This window comes from Erpetoichthys calabaricus, chromosome 15 (assembly GCF_900747795.2).
Source record: "Erpetoichthys calabaricus chromosome 15, fErpCal1.3, whole genome shotgun sequence".
Classification (NCBI taxonomy): Eukaryota; Metazoa; Chordata; class Cladistia; order Polypteriformes; family Polypteridae; genus Erpetoichthys; species Erpetoichthys calabaricus.
The window spans coordinates 13,447,269-13,460,001 of NC_041408.2; the positions used below are offsets into that span (position 1 = coordinate 13,447,269).

At 37.8% G+C, this 12,733-nt stretch overlaps 1 protein-coding gene across 7 annotated transcripts in view; it reads right to left on the minus strand.

The window, feature by feature from the left end:
* cep170aa (centrosomal protein 170Aa) overlaps window positions 1–12,733 on the minus strand; it is a 115,512-nt gene that overhangs the window by 34,471 nt on the left and 68,308 nt on the right. For all 7 annotated transcript variants that reach the window (XM_051919111.1, XM_051919110.1, XM_051919114.1 and 4 more), the window contains one exon: window positions 5,416–5,559. In XM_051919111.1, coding sequence (XP_051775071.1) covers window positions 5,416–5,559 — 144 coding nt within the window. The remainder of the gene's footprint in view (window positions 1–5,415; window positions 5,560–12,733) is intronic.

Genomic DNA, 12,733 nt, shown 5'->3' on the forward strand with positions numbered 1-12,733 from the left:
ATACAAATGTTTATCAATATTATTTACTAGTAGAAATACTTCCATCCATCCATTTTCCAACCCGCTGAATCTGAACACAGGGTCACGGGGGTCTGCTGGAGCCAATCCCAGCCAACACAGGGCACAAGGCAGGAACCAATCCTAGGCAGGGTGCCAACCCAGCGCAGGACACACACAAACACACCTAAACACCAAGCACACACTAGGGCCAATTTAGAATCGCCAATCCACCTAACCTGCATGTCTTTGGACTGTGGGAGGAAACTGGAGCGCCCGGAGGAAACCCACGCAGACACGGGGAGAACATGCAAACTCCACGCAGGGAGGACCCGGGAAGCGAACCCAGGTCTCCTAACTGCAAGGCAGCAGCGCTACCACCGCGCCACCGTGCCGCCCTAGAAATACTTTGTGTTGGGAAATTTTGACATTAAATTAAGCATAAAGAAATGAATAAAAACCTCTTTCCCTCTTTAAACTGTATTTGTAGCTAGTATTTTAACAAATATGTTTTAACTTTGTTAAATAAAATAGAAATTATGTATTGAACTGCAATACTACTTTTGATTCTGGAATAAAGACATGCATATCCTTCCAAGACACAATTTAGGCTCATGGCACTAGAAGATGACAGTGAAAAATACAAGTGCCTGGCACAACCCCCTGCTGGTTTCTTGTCTAATCAAATGACCATGTTGTATACATCAGATGTCATTCTTTAAAGAGTAATCTTAAAAATCTTAATATACAGTGTGTAGCCATCATGTTGGATGAATCATTTCCTCTTATTTGAGAACAATGCCTGACCTTGTACTGGGAATGTTACAGCAGCACTGATTTGCTTCTTCATGTTCCTTACCAGCTGAATATATCTGAAGGAACAGGCACTATTCATTTGATATTAACACCAGGGATCCCATTTGATTGTAAATATGGCCTTAATATTGAATGTGAGCATTGTGCAGTTCAAGTTGCTTCCCCAGGAGACCATTGAAAGAAAGAGTTTTGTTTTCTATTATTACATTAATGAATACAATAGTTCTACATCAAGGTTAAGAGACAATAATCTGAACAGTGCATGTCAGTAGCTTTTCTAACCGATTGAGAACAGCATAGTAGGAAAATGGATGTTGTAACTATTGACTGTATTTAATGCTTCACCTTGCCTGGACACCTAAATAAGGGAAACATTCTATAAAATTTTCACCCTGAACAACTGTCTGAAAACTTGACTTTGTAGAAAACTGGTAGGACGTATTCTGGTAAAGATCAAGGTTTTATAGAGGGGTGGCCTGCACTCTAATAAGCAAGGCTCTAAGGTCTAAGTGGACCACATTAATACAATAATTAATTATTTTTCAATATATAATCACAAGCATACATGTAACCTACAAGATGCATTAGAATACAGGAAAAAAAGCAACCTGCTTGTGTTATACATAAAAAAACCCAATACAGTAATGTGTTATCGAAGAGATAATACAATAAAACTAGGTATAATTGTATAGTACCATATTAAACATTCTGTGCAAATATTCAGCTTATCAGAGGCCATGAAAACAGAATCATTTAATGTTAGAGAATCAACTAATAAGTCATTTTATATGTAAGATTTTCTCATTGAAAGAGAACTATATTTTTTGATTCTGAGACCTGTCTCAACACAGACAGAATGACTGTGCTTATTTAAATAGGACCCTCGAGTATAATTTCCTTCATTCTGTTTGACAAGGAAGGAAAGGAGGGGAATTAGCAGTTATTTTCTCAAATCTGATTAAACTGTAAAGACTTAACTTTTGGTAATTTAACTTCCTTTGAATATCTTGCCAGGCAACTCTACAGTCCTTGCATTCGTGTTCTACTGTTTATTCAATTAAAGTCTATATTCAGGAATTTTTAGATTTATTATCTAATTACAATGAAGGGTTTATCATAGCTGGAGATTTTAATTTTATATAGGGAACAATTAAGAATTGAAAGTAGAAGAATTCCTGATCTTCTTGTACTTTTGATTTTACTCTACATGTTATGGAACCTTCGTACAAATGTGGTCATGTTAGATATAATTATATCAATACTGATTCACTGAATAGAGACACAGGTGTTTTAGATTATTATTGTGTCTTCTTTGATGCAACATTAGTCAGTCCATAGTAGCCTGTGTGGTGTTTAATGCTGTGGCCTCCTGGGGAAGCAAGTTGAGCTCAAAAAAAGCACAATACGAATTGAAGAAGAATACATTTATCTGGAGAGCCTAAACCATCACAGGATGAACCCTGGACACACTGGAAACTGTTGTGGAAAAGAGGAGGATGGTAAAATTGGATGGCGTCATGAAAAACTCCCCTCCAGGAGGCGATCTCTTGAAGCACTTTTAGCCACAGACTCGTTCTACCACGGTGTGCTAAGAAGCTCCTCTGGGGGTCTTTTCTGCCCTGTGCTTTCAGGCATTTCAATGCTTCCTCTTGGGGCACTCATTAAGTTTATTTTGAAATATCTAAACAATATTTAATTATTTATTTATTTTTATTTACATATTGATTTGATTTATTGGCTGTATTATTTTTCCTGTGATTTTCTATCCTCGTTTTTATGTTTCTGCTGCTGTATGCATGCGAGTTTCACCTGGAGATTAATAAAGTTTATGTAATCTAATTATCTGTAACTAAATAAAGGAAAGAACACACTTTTGCAAAATGTTACTTTGATGCAGTTTCCACTTCAATGTATCATTCATTCTTTATAAGTTAAAACTCCTGCTGATACTGCTAGCAATGTACATCAGTAGGTTAACAATTGTAATGCTGTGCTAAAAACCGATGCCGACATTGTAACTTCAGAGAGTTAAAAAAATAAAGTGTCAAATGCTATAGTGCCATGGAAAACTCAACCTGTTGGTAATCTCAAAAGGAATTGCCGCAAGGTTGAATGTAAATGGAGAAAACACAAGATTACAGTAAACTATGAAATTCTTAAGACTCACAGAACTAATTAAAACACTGCATGTCATGCCATGAGACAATCATACAGTTCCAGAATTATATTTGACAATGCACGAAATACAAAACTAACATTTGATCATCTTATAAACCCAGCTCCATCTTTAACGCGTGTCAAAAAGGCACTGGTGGTAAAGCTTTTGCAAAGATTTTCATTTATTTATTTTGCACAAAGAATTAACAATATATGATCAAGTACCTCAGTAACCATAAACAACATTTCTCTTCTTGTATTTGTCACACAAATCTCAAATCTATTAATAAAATAAATTGAACTTCACAGAGTAACTGTTCAAATTAGAATGTCTGCACTCACTCTTGTTCCAATCCCTAGAGGTTTTTATAAAGAAGGCTACCACTTGTATGAAATACATAAGCAAAAGTTTAACCAAAAAGTATGCATTTCAGCAAATAAGGCCTACTTTATCTACAACTCATTGGCTACCAGAATCTTTCAGGACCAATATTACAATAGCCTTAATTGTATAATAGGCTCTTAACAATCTTGGTCCTTCAAATAATTTGGAATGCCCAACTCTGCATGTCCCAAATTGTTCTATTCAAGTACCAGCCTTCTCAACATACCTAAAATGAAGCTCAAAAGGATTTGAGAGGGAGTTTTGGAATGTTTTACCAATAGAGATGTGTTACGCAAATACTGTGAAACATTTTAAAACAAACCTAAAACATGCTTTTCAGTTTAGCATTCTTACAATTATTATTAGCTCTTGTTTAGGAAATTTTATGACTAGTACTTTGATACTGAAATTAATTTAGAGTTTGCGTAGCAGAACTGGCTTGGCCATTCATACTATGCAAATGATAGCCACTCAAATAAATAAAATGTGTGATGTCTAGCATTTTCCTTAGTTATTAACTTGTCTTTCTATTAATCATTTTGTGGTACTAAGCCACACTGTACCATCGTCAAAGATTTAACTTCAACCTTATGGAATGCAACATCAGCTTGAAGACAGAGACTCCAACATTAACAGTTAATAGCTAAGGTAACTGTGATGAAAGGACAATGTTTTCTAAAAGCTGAACTGACCCAAAGTGGTGAGGAGAGGGAACAGGAGAGCGGGATGCACTGGGGCTCAGAAAGAATGACAGAATAGCCATTTTTAATTTTATTCTGGATTTCATTATCCTTTAGCATTTATTTATTGATTTGTATCCCCTGTGCACTTCTTTTTATGGATTATTTATTTTTTGTACACTTTCTACTGTACTTTTGTTGGATACAGCTTTGTTGTGAATGAACTGCATTTTTGCACCAATCTTGCTGTTTGTAATCTCACTATACATCTCTATCCTTGATGAACAACTATCAATGTCCCAGGGAATGAGGTATGCCAAGGCTGAGGGCACCAGAGATGTCACAAAATGGTGGTGAAGATGCAATAGACCAATGGCGGTAAGGAAGCAATGAGGACAGCGCAGTGGAGAGTGAAAATGACTGAGCAAGGGCACCTACATGGACTTACTGTTCTGATTGTTTTTAGACACTGTGATCTATTTTCCTGTGATTGTGTTTTTACAGCTTTTTATGGGAGGGGCAGAAGTATTTTAATAATTTTACTATTGGCATTTGTGTTTAGCATATCAGCATCACAGTGCCTCATGCCTTGGCTTCTAGTTAGTTCGGTGTCAGGTTGATGCGTATCTCTGTCTGTACTAACTGGAACATTGACGGGTGGAGTGTTGTGGTGGAGCATGTCTTAATGGGATGTTTTAGTGGGGTAATTTATTAATGCGGGCGGCGCTACTGCCTCGCAGTTGGGAGATTTGGGGACCTGGGTTCGCTTCCCGGGTCCTCCCTGCGTGGAGTTTGCATGTTCTCCCCGTGTCTGCGTGGGTTTCCTCCGGGCGCTCCGGTTTCCTCCCACAGTCCAAAGACATGCAGGTTAGGTGGACTGGCAATTCTAAATTGGCCCTAGTGTGTGCTTGGTGTGTGGGTGTGTTTGTGTGTGTGTCCTGCGGTTGGTTGGCACCCTGCCCTGGGATTGGTTCCTGCCTTGTGCCCTGTGTTGGCTGGGATTGGCTCCAGCAGACCCCCGTGACCCTGTGTTCAGATTCAGCGGGTTGGAAAATGGATGGATGGAATTTATTAATGCTTTTAGATTTGTACCTACGTGTTAGTTAAACGCTGCCAGCAGCATCATAAGGTAATTACTGTTTAGTGGGGAGGCAAGTGCATGGTATCAGTTGGGAATGGTGGCAAGTATAAAAAGACAGGGTTTAAGTAAGGACACAGAATCAGAAAGAAAAAAGAGAATTGAATAAACGGAACTGAAATGGAAGAAATTTTAGAATAGTGAACAGGAGCTTGAACAAAATGGTAAAGTGAGATTTTTATTTTTTTTAATTTTGTTGTATCTGCAAAACACTCTTCTTCAGATATTTTTAAAACACTTACCTCTGCCTCAGCAAGCCCTGAAGACACAAACTGAGTTTTTCTTAATTCTTGCACAACTGATGAAGGCCAGTCTTTCACAGTTTCTTTTTGATGTTCAGGGACAACTGGTCTTGTAGATTTACTAGGTTCTTCTACACCAAACACCTGAAATATCATAGAAGAAAAATCTGTATTAGCATTTTAGTATAAAAAAAATATAAATATATGCAACAAGGAGGTTCTCAGTTGATATCTGATTAAGAAAAGTTGTGTGCAGCAGTAAAAGTGCACTTTATTGAAATGCACGTGTAAACTTACCACATTTTCAGGCTTTCTTCAAGCACTAAACTCCAAAATTATAATAATAATTGTGTTAAATTATGTTTCAAAATCAATCGATCAATACTACATAAAAACTGGACATTACAGTGGATTCAGAAAGTATTCAGACCCCTTCACTTTCTACACATTTTATGCTGTTGTAGATTGCATTTTAAGTGTATAAATTTGCCATTTTGCCCATCAATCTACACTCAATAACTTTTAATGACAAAGTAAAAACATGTTTTAAGAAAGATTTGCAAATGTATTAAAAATCAAAAACTGAGATGTCTCATTCATATCTTGAATTCAGTATTTTGTAGAAGCCCCTTTGGCAGCAATTACAGCTTCCAGTCAAGCATTGTCTTGGCTATATATTTTGGGTCATTGTCATGTTGAAAGGTGAACTGTTACTGCAGTCTAAGGTTGTGTGATCTATGAAGCAGGTTTCTCTAAGGATCTCACTATATTTGGCTGCATTCATCCTTCCCTCAATTCTAAACAGTCTTCCTGTCCCTTCCACTGAAAAGAACCCCATAGCATGACACTGCCACTACCATGTTACACTGTAGAGATGTATTTAGCAGGTAAGGAGCAAGGCCTAATCCTTTTTAAACACAGTTCCTGGAGTTCTGCCCAATGAGTTACATTTTTATCATATCAGACCATAGAATTATTTTTTCATGCTCTCAGAGTTTTTTAAATGCTGCTTGGTAAACTCTGAAATGGATGTCATATACCTTTACTCAAGGAAGGCTTCCATCTAGCCACTCTACCATAAATACCTGATTGATGGAGTGCTGCTGAGATGGTTATCCACCAAAACCTCTCATCTCAGAAGCACTCCATCATTGGGATCTTGGTCACCTTCCTGATCAAAGCCCTTGTTCCTGGTTTCTCAGTTTGGCATCTGGGAAGACTTCTTGTGGTTCCAAACATCTTCCATTTCAGAATTACCGAGGCCATTGTTTTCATCCCCTTGCTGCCATCTACAGTATGTCTCATGACAATTCAATCACAGAGGTTTATAGAGTTCTTTGTACTACATGACTTGGTTTTTGTCCTGATGTCCAGGGTGAATTTTTCAATATCTAATCAGTTCAATCTGCTATGGGTGGACTTCAATAAAGTTGTACACACATCTCAAGAAGAATTAATAGAAACAGGATGTACCTGACCACGATTTGGAGTGCTACATATAAAGGGGAGATTTCAATTATTGGTTTTAAATAAATTTGAAAACCTTAATGAAAATATGATTTCTCTTTCCATTATGGATTATTGAGTGTAGATTAATGGGTAAATACTGGCAAATCGATCCATTTAAAATTAAATCTACAACACAATAAAGAGTGTAAAAAGTGAAGGGGTCTTAAAACTTTTCTGAATTCATTATACAACAGAATAAACTGGTATGTACTATTTAAAGAAAAACATACCAGAAACAGAAAAACTGATGTAATCAAAATTATATTCCCATGATAAAACTCTGCATCCCTGTACGATTTTGTTTAACATTATTGTAATTTTTTCAAAGTGAATATAATGAAAATGTTTCCTGCTGATTTTGTAAGTTGCCTTGAGTAGATGTGTCTTAACAAAATGTAATAATAACAATAACAAAAACAGTTATCAGCTGGAGTATAAGATCAGCAAAGATAAAAATATAAGGTACCCTATGGCACAACACAGACGTCCACTCCAAATGCATCTGCTTGAACCTTGTGAGAGTGCTGGGAATTAAGAGGCAGTAGTGAAAGTGGTTAAGTGGGCAAGATGACTGCTTCATATTGCTTTTAAGAAAATGGCTTATTAGAAGACAGGAAGACAGATGGCTGCTTAGATTAAATATCTGTTACATTATGCTTTAAATGCAAACACTCATAATTGCATGCTGGAAAGACACACATTTGCTTTTTGATATATTTTACATTTATTCTTTGTATTGTGTAACAAGAAAGAAACACTTAAGGATGGCACACAGTCAGCCAGTGACAATCTGCATATCTTAGTGTGTTCATGTTATTTAACCTTATCAGCAGGAACAGAATGACTTTATTCTAATCTTCATTAATTAGAGAAATGCTATTTGTTTTTACATATTGTGGCAGACTACCAGGGACCTTGCCCCACCGGGATGCCTGGAGAAAGGAAGGACCGGGAGTGGGGCAATATCTTCCCCAGGGCGCAAGAGGGCAGCCCCCCTGGATTACATCATGGTCACAGATGGAGAGCTTGGAAGTTCAACCCTGAGGGTTCTGTGGCCACCGCCAGGGGGCACCTGGACAATCCTGGTTGGCAGCACTTTTGCCACACCAGGAAGTGCTGCAGGAGGTTCAGCTGGGAGCACCTGGAGAACATCCGGGTGCAACATAAAAGGGGTCACCTCACTCCAATCAACGAGCCGGAGTCAGGTGGAAGAGGACAGAACTTACGAGAGAGGAGTGGAGGCGGCAGAAGAAAAGAGATAACAAAAAGGACTGAGCGGTGAGCTGTACGTTGGTGATTTGTGGACATTGTGTGCTGTACAGAAAAAGAAGAATAAAAGCATGTGTTTGGACATCTGGCTGTCTCAGTGTCTGTGTCCGAGCTTCTTTTACAATATATAATATGAATACATATATACACATATATTATACAGTGTAAACAAAAATTTACTTATCCCCCAAAACTATTTCTACATTTTTCTCAGATTCTACACGTTCAGTAAATTAATGTAAAAATGTTTGTAGATGATGTACCAAACGGCGTGCATGATGCCAAATCAAAAGTAACAAATTGAAATCCTTTCAATGATTTGCTAAAAAGAAACAATCTGACTTGTGAGATTCTAAAAGTATCACTACCCTTTGTAAATATAAGGCTAGCATTTCTCAATTGAAGTGAATTACCTTACCAGCCTACCCAGTTTGCCAATGGTCTCTAGCTGTGTACGAAACTGTGGATCATCTTTTCTCAATAAATTATTTACTCCAAAAAAATTATGTTTTTCTGAGGTTCAACAGTATGTTAGAGATTTTCTACAAAGCACAAACAAATAGCATTCAAAACATGTCAGTGATATAATTATAGAGAATCACAAATAAGGTGAATGGCCATCTCAAAGGCACTTAACATACCTCAAATCTCAGTGCAGTTCACCACTTTGAAGTTTAAAAAATAGTAAACTACAGTCACACTGTCTAGGTCAAGCTGTTCCTCTAAACTTAGTCAACAAACAGGAAGGACTACAGTAATCCCTCCTCCATCGCGGGGGTTGCGTTCCAGAGCCACCCGCGAAATAAGAAAATCCGCGAAGTAGAAACCATATGTTTATATGGTTATTTTTATATTGTCATGCTTGGGTCACAGATTTGCACACAAACACAGGAGGTTGTAGAGAGACAGGAACGTTATTCAAACACTGCAAACAAACATTTATCTCTTTTTCAAAAGTTTAAACTGTGCTCCATGACAAGACAGAGATGACAGTTCCGTCTCACAATTAAAAGAATGCAAACATATCTTCCTCTTCAAAGGAGTGCTTGTCAGGAGCAGTGACTGTCACAGAGATAGAGAGAGACAAAAGCAAACAGATCAATAGGGCTGTTTTTCTTTTAAGTATGCGAAGCACCGCGGCACAAAGCTGTTGAAGGCGGCAGCTCACACCCCCTCCGTCAGGAGCAGACACAGTGAGACAGAGTTTGTTTTTCAATCAAAAATCAATACGTGCCCTTCGAGCTTTTAAGTATGCGAAGCTCCGTGCAGCATGTCGTTTCAGGAAGCAGCTGCACAAAAGATAGCAACGTGAAGATAATCTTTCAGCATTTTTAGACGAGCGTCCGTATCGTCTAGGTGTGCGAACAGCCCCCCTGCTCAATCCCCTTACATCAGGATCAGAGAAAGTCAGCGCAAAAGAAAGAGAAAAGTAAGCTGGGTAGCTTCTCAGCCATCTGCCAATAGCGTCCCTTGTATGAAATCAACTGGGCAAACCAACTGAGGAAGCATGTACCAGAAATTAAAAGACCCATTGTCCGCAGAAACCCGCGAAGCAGCGAAAAATCCACGATATATATTTAAATATGCTTACATATAAAATCCGCGATGGAGTGAAGCCGCGAAAGGTGAAGCGCGATATAGCGAGGGATTACTGTACTGTGATGCCAATTGTCACACTGACTGATCTGTAGAAGTCACCAACTATGACTGGAGAAGATATTCACAGCTATACAATCTCCAAGGTTTTCTATAAAAAGGGCCTTTATTGAAGTGCTGCAAGGAAAAAAAAAACCTTGCCTAGAAAAAGAAACAGTCCTTGCCTGTAAAGAACTTCCCAAAAATCACTTTGAAGATATTGTAAAGATGTGGCAGAAAGTATTGTGGTCTGATTAGACTCCAGTGAAACTTTCTCTTTTGAACACTGAGTAGTATGTATGGTGTAAATCTATCACTGCAAACTAAACAGGTAACACCTCCACTGTGGCCACATCATCATGTTGCAGGGACACGTTTCAGTAGCAGGAACTGACAAGCTGGTTAGGATTGCTAGAAAGGTGAATGCCACAAAAAACAAGATCCTGAAGAAAACCTGCTTCCCGCTGCCAGAAGGCTTAAACTGAGGATAATATATGTCTATCATCAAGACAATGACCCATCGCACACTGCTGGAGCAACAATGGAGTGGTTTACAATGAAGAATATTGACATCTTTGAATGGTCTTGCCAGAACCCTGATCTTAACCTCATCGAAAAGCTGTGGCAAATTGCTGTGCACTGTCACTCTTTAACTAACCTGAGATGGCTTGAACAGTTTCGTAGAAGGAAATGAGCTAATTTTGCTCATTGTGCAAAATTAATAGAGACTTGCCCAAAAAGTCTCTACTTGCTTCAAGAGGCGATTAAACCAAGTACTGAAGGGACAGAAGGGAGAGAGGAGAACTAAACACTTTGAAGTTGTTGACTTTTAATTTTGGGAATTTATTTTTTGATGGCTGATAATTTTCATTCCTTTTGGACAGCACTGATAAAAAATGTTTAATTTACAAACAAAAATTCTCAGTCAAAATGACTAAAATCAAAAGTTATTATAATTGTTTACTATATACCCAGAGTGGCAAAATCTGCAGGTGTGGTCACTACATAATTTTCCACACAAAACTAAGAATGAAATATAGTTTATGGTCATCACCTGTACCTGTACAGGTACAGCAGGGAATCGGTTTAAAATTTGTCTGAGGCAAGCTTCTCAATGGTGAGAATTTGTATATTGGACAAACATAAAATACTGCATTATTATATTATAATCTAGCCGTCCCCTGCGGCTTCACCTACATAGAAGTGAAACAGGACAGCGAGGAGGGCCCTGCCTAGCTCCCTACTCCTGATGTCACACTTCCACCTCCCCTCGGCCCGCAGCCTCTGTGTCTCGGATTAGTGCGATTGCATCGCTCCTGCAAGCGAACTATGATTCTTAGCGCAATGAGAGAAGTCACAAAATCAACTGGAATAGTCAAACAAATTCTAGAAAAAAGCCCAATCTAAATCCGTTGAGTTGTTCTCTCCTTCGCTAGCTAAGCGGATGTAAGATACGCCCCGAGGCTGGCGCATGAGTGAGGAGGGCCCCCACCCCCCTCCCCTAGGCCCACTGTGTGTCTCTCGGATTCGCGCAAATAAATCGGTACTGCAAGCGAACTATGATACTTGGCGCGATGAGAGAAGTCGCAAAAGCAACTGGAATGTTCAAGCAAATTATAGAAAAAACCCAATCTAAATCCGTTAAGTAGTTCTCTCGTGAAAAACGGACAGACATACAGACGTTGGATTTTGTATATATATGGAGATATATACTTCACATACACACAACCATACACACTTTTTCAAGGCACTGTATGTATTATATATAAAACAAATTACCCTTTGGTCACAACACTTCTAGGAAATCCAACTTGACATTTCCTTTTCTGAGTTTTTTAGTCAATTTCTTGCCACAATGAGAAATTTGTGGTATTGTTGTTTTAACTAAATGACATTTGTGTATTTTCAAATATGAACCTCTGACTATAAGTCCAGCTCCAGGGATTTAATTGGGGTTACGTATGAGCTCACCAAGAGAGTAGTAACTTTTCCACAACTGAATACTACATGAATAATTACCTTCCACTGCACACTTCAATGTTTATTCTGACAGATTCACCTCTGCAATATATAAAAACAATACAAAACAAAGCTGACCAAACTAACAGTGAATATTCAATAAAGAGAAAAATCAGACAAGGAGATATAATCGTTTACCACACTGTCCACATATGAAATATGAATAAAATGTATGTGTTTTTGTGTTCTCTGTTCTGTTTTGGTACAAACTGTTGCTACAGCACAAATGATAGTTTAATCAACAACTAAAAATATGACTTTGTTATAATAAATGTAGCTATGATGTTTGATGAACAATCATGTGATGAATTTTACTGATGGTTTCTAACTTTATATTAATACTCCATCCTTTACATTTTTTTTTGGTCAGAAATTCACTTTCTGATAGACATAATATTTCGTTGACAAAGACAAATTTTGTAGTTAATAAAATACACTTTGTCAACACTATATTTGAAAGAAAATGCTAAAAACAATAAACAAGTCACATGGGCACTGTGGTCTGATTAGTCAATAACTGTTCTAAGGGCAATGCAAATATAGAAAGCTTTAAAACACTCTGAGGTTTTTCTCACTGGGTACCACCTACATTTCTGAAAATTTTGTACAGTATGTTAAGAAACATACATCCACAGATATTATATACTGTATACTGTATCACGTATGCTTTGTAAAATACTGGGTGAAAAATTGGCATGGATTTCCAGAGTTGGGTGAAACACTGATAGTCTCACCATCAAAGCAAAAACTACAGTTCAAAATATATATAGAATTATCAGTCTTATCACTTGTCTGTAATCTACATGTATAGTCAGTGGTGTTTAAAGATGATTGTTCAGAATGTTGCATGTGGTGACTGGAAACTTCTTGCCAATTCTCTGTTGAA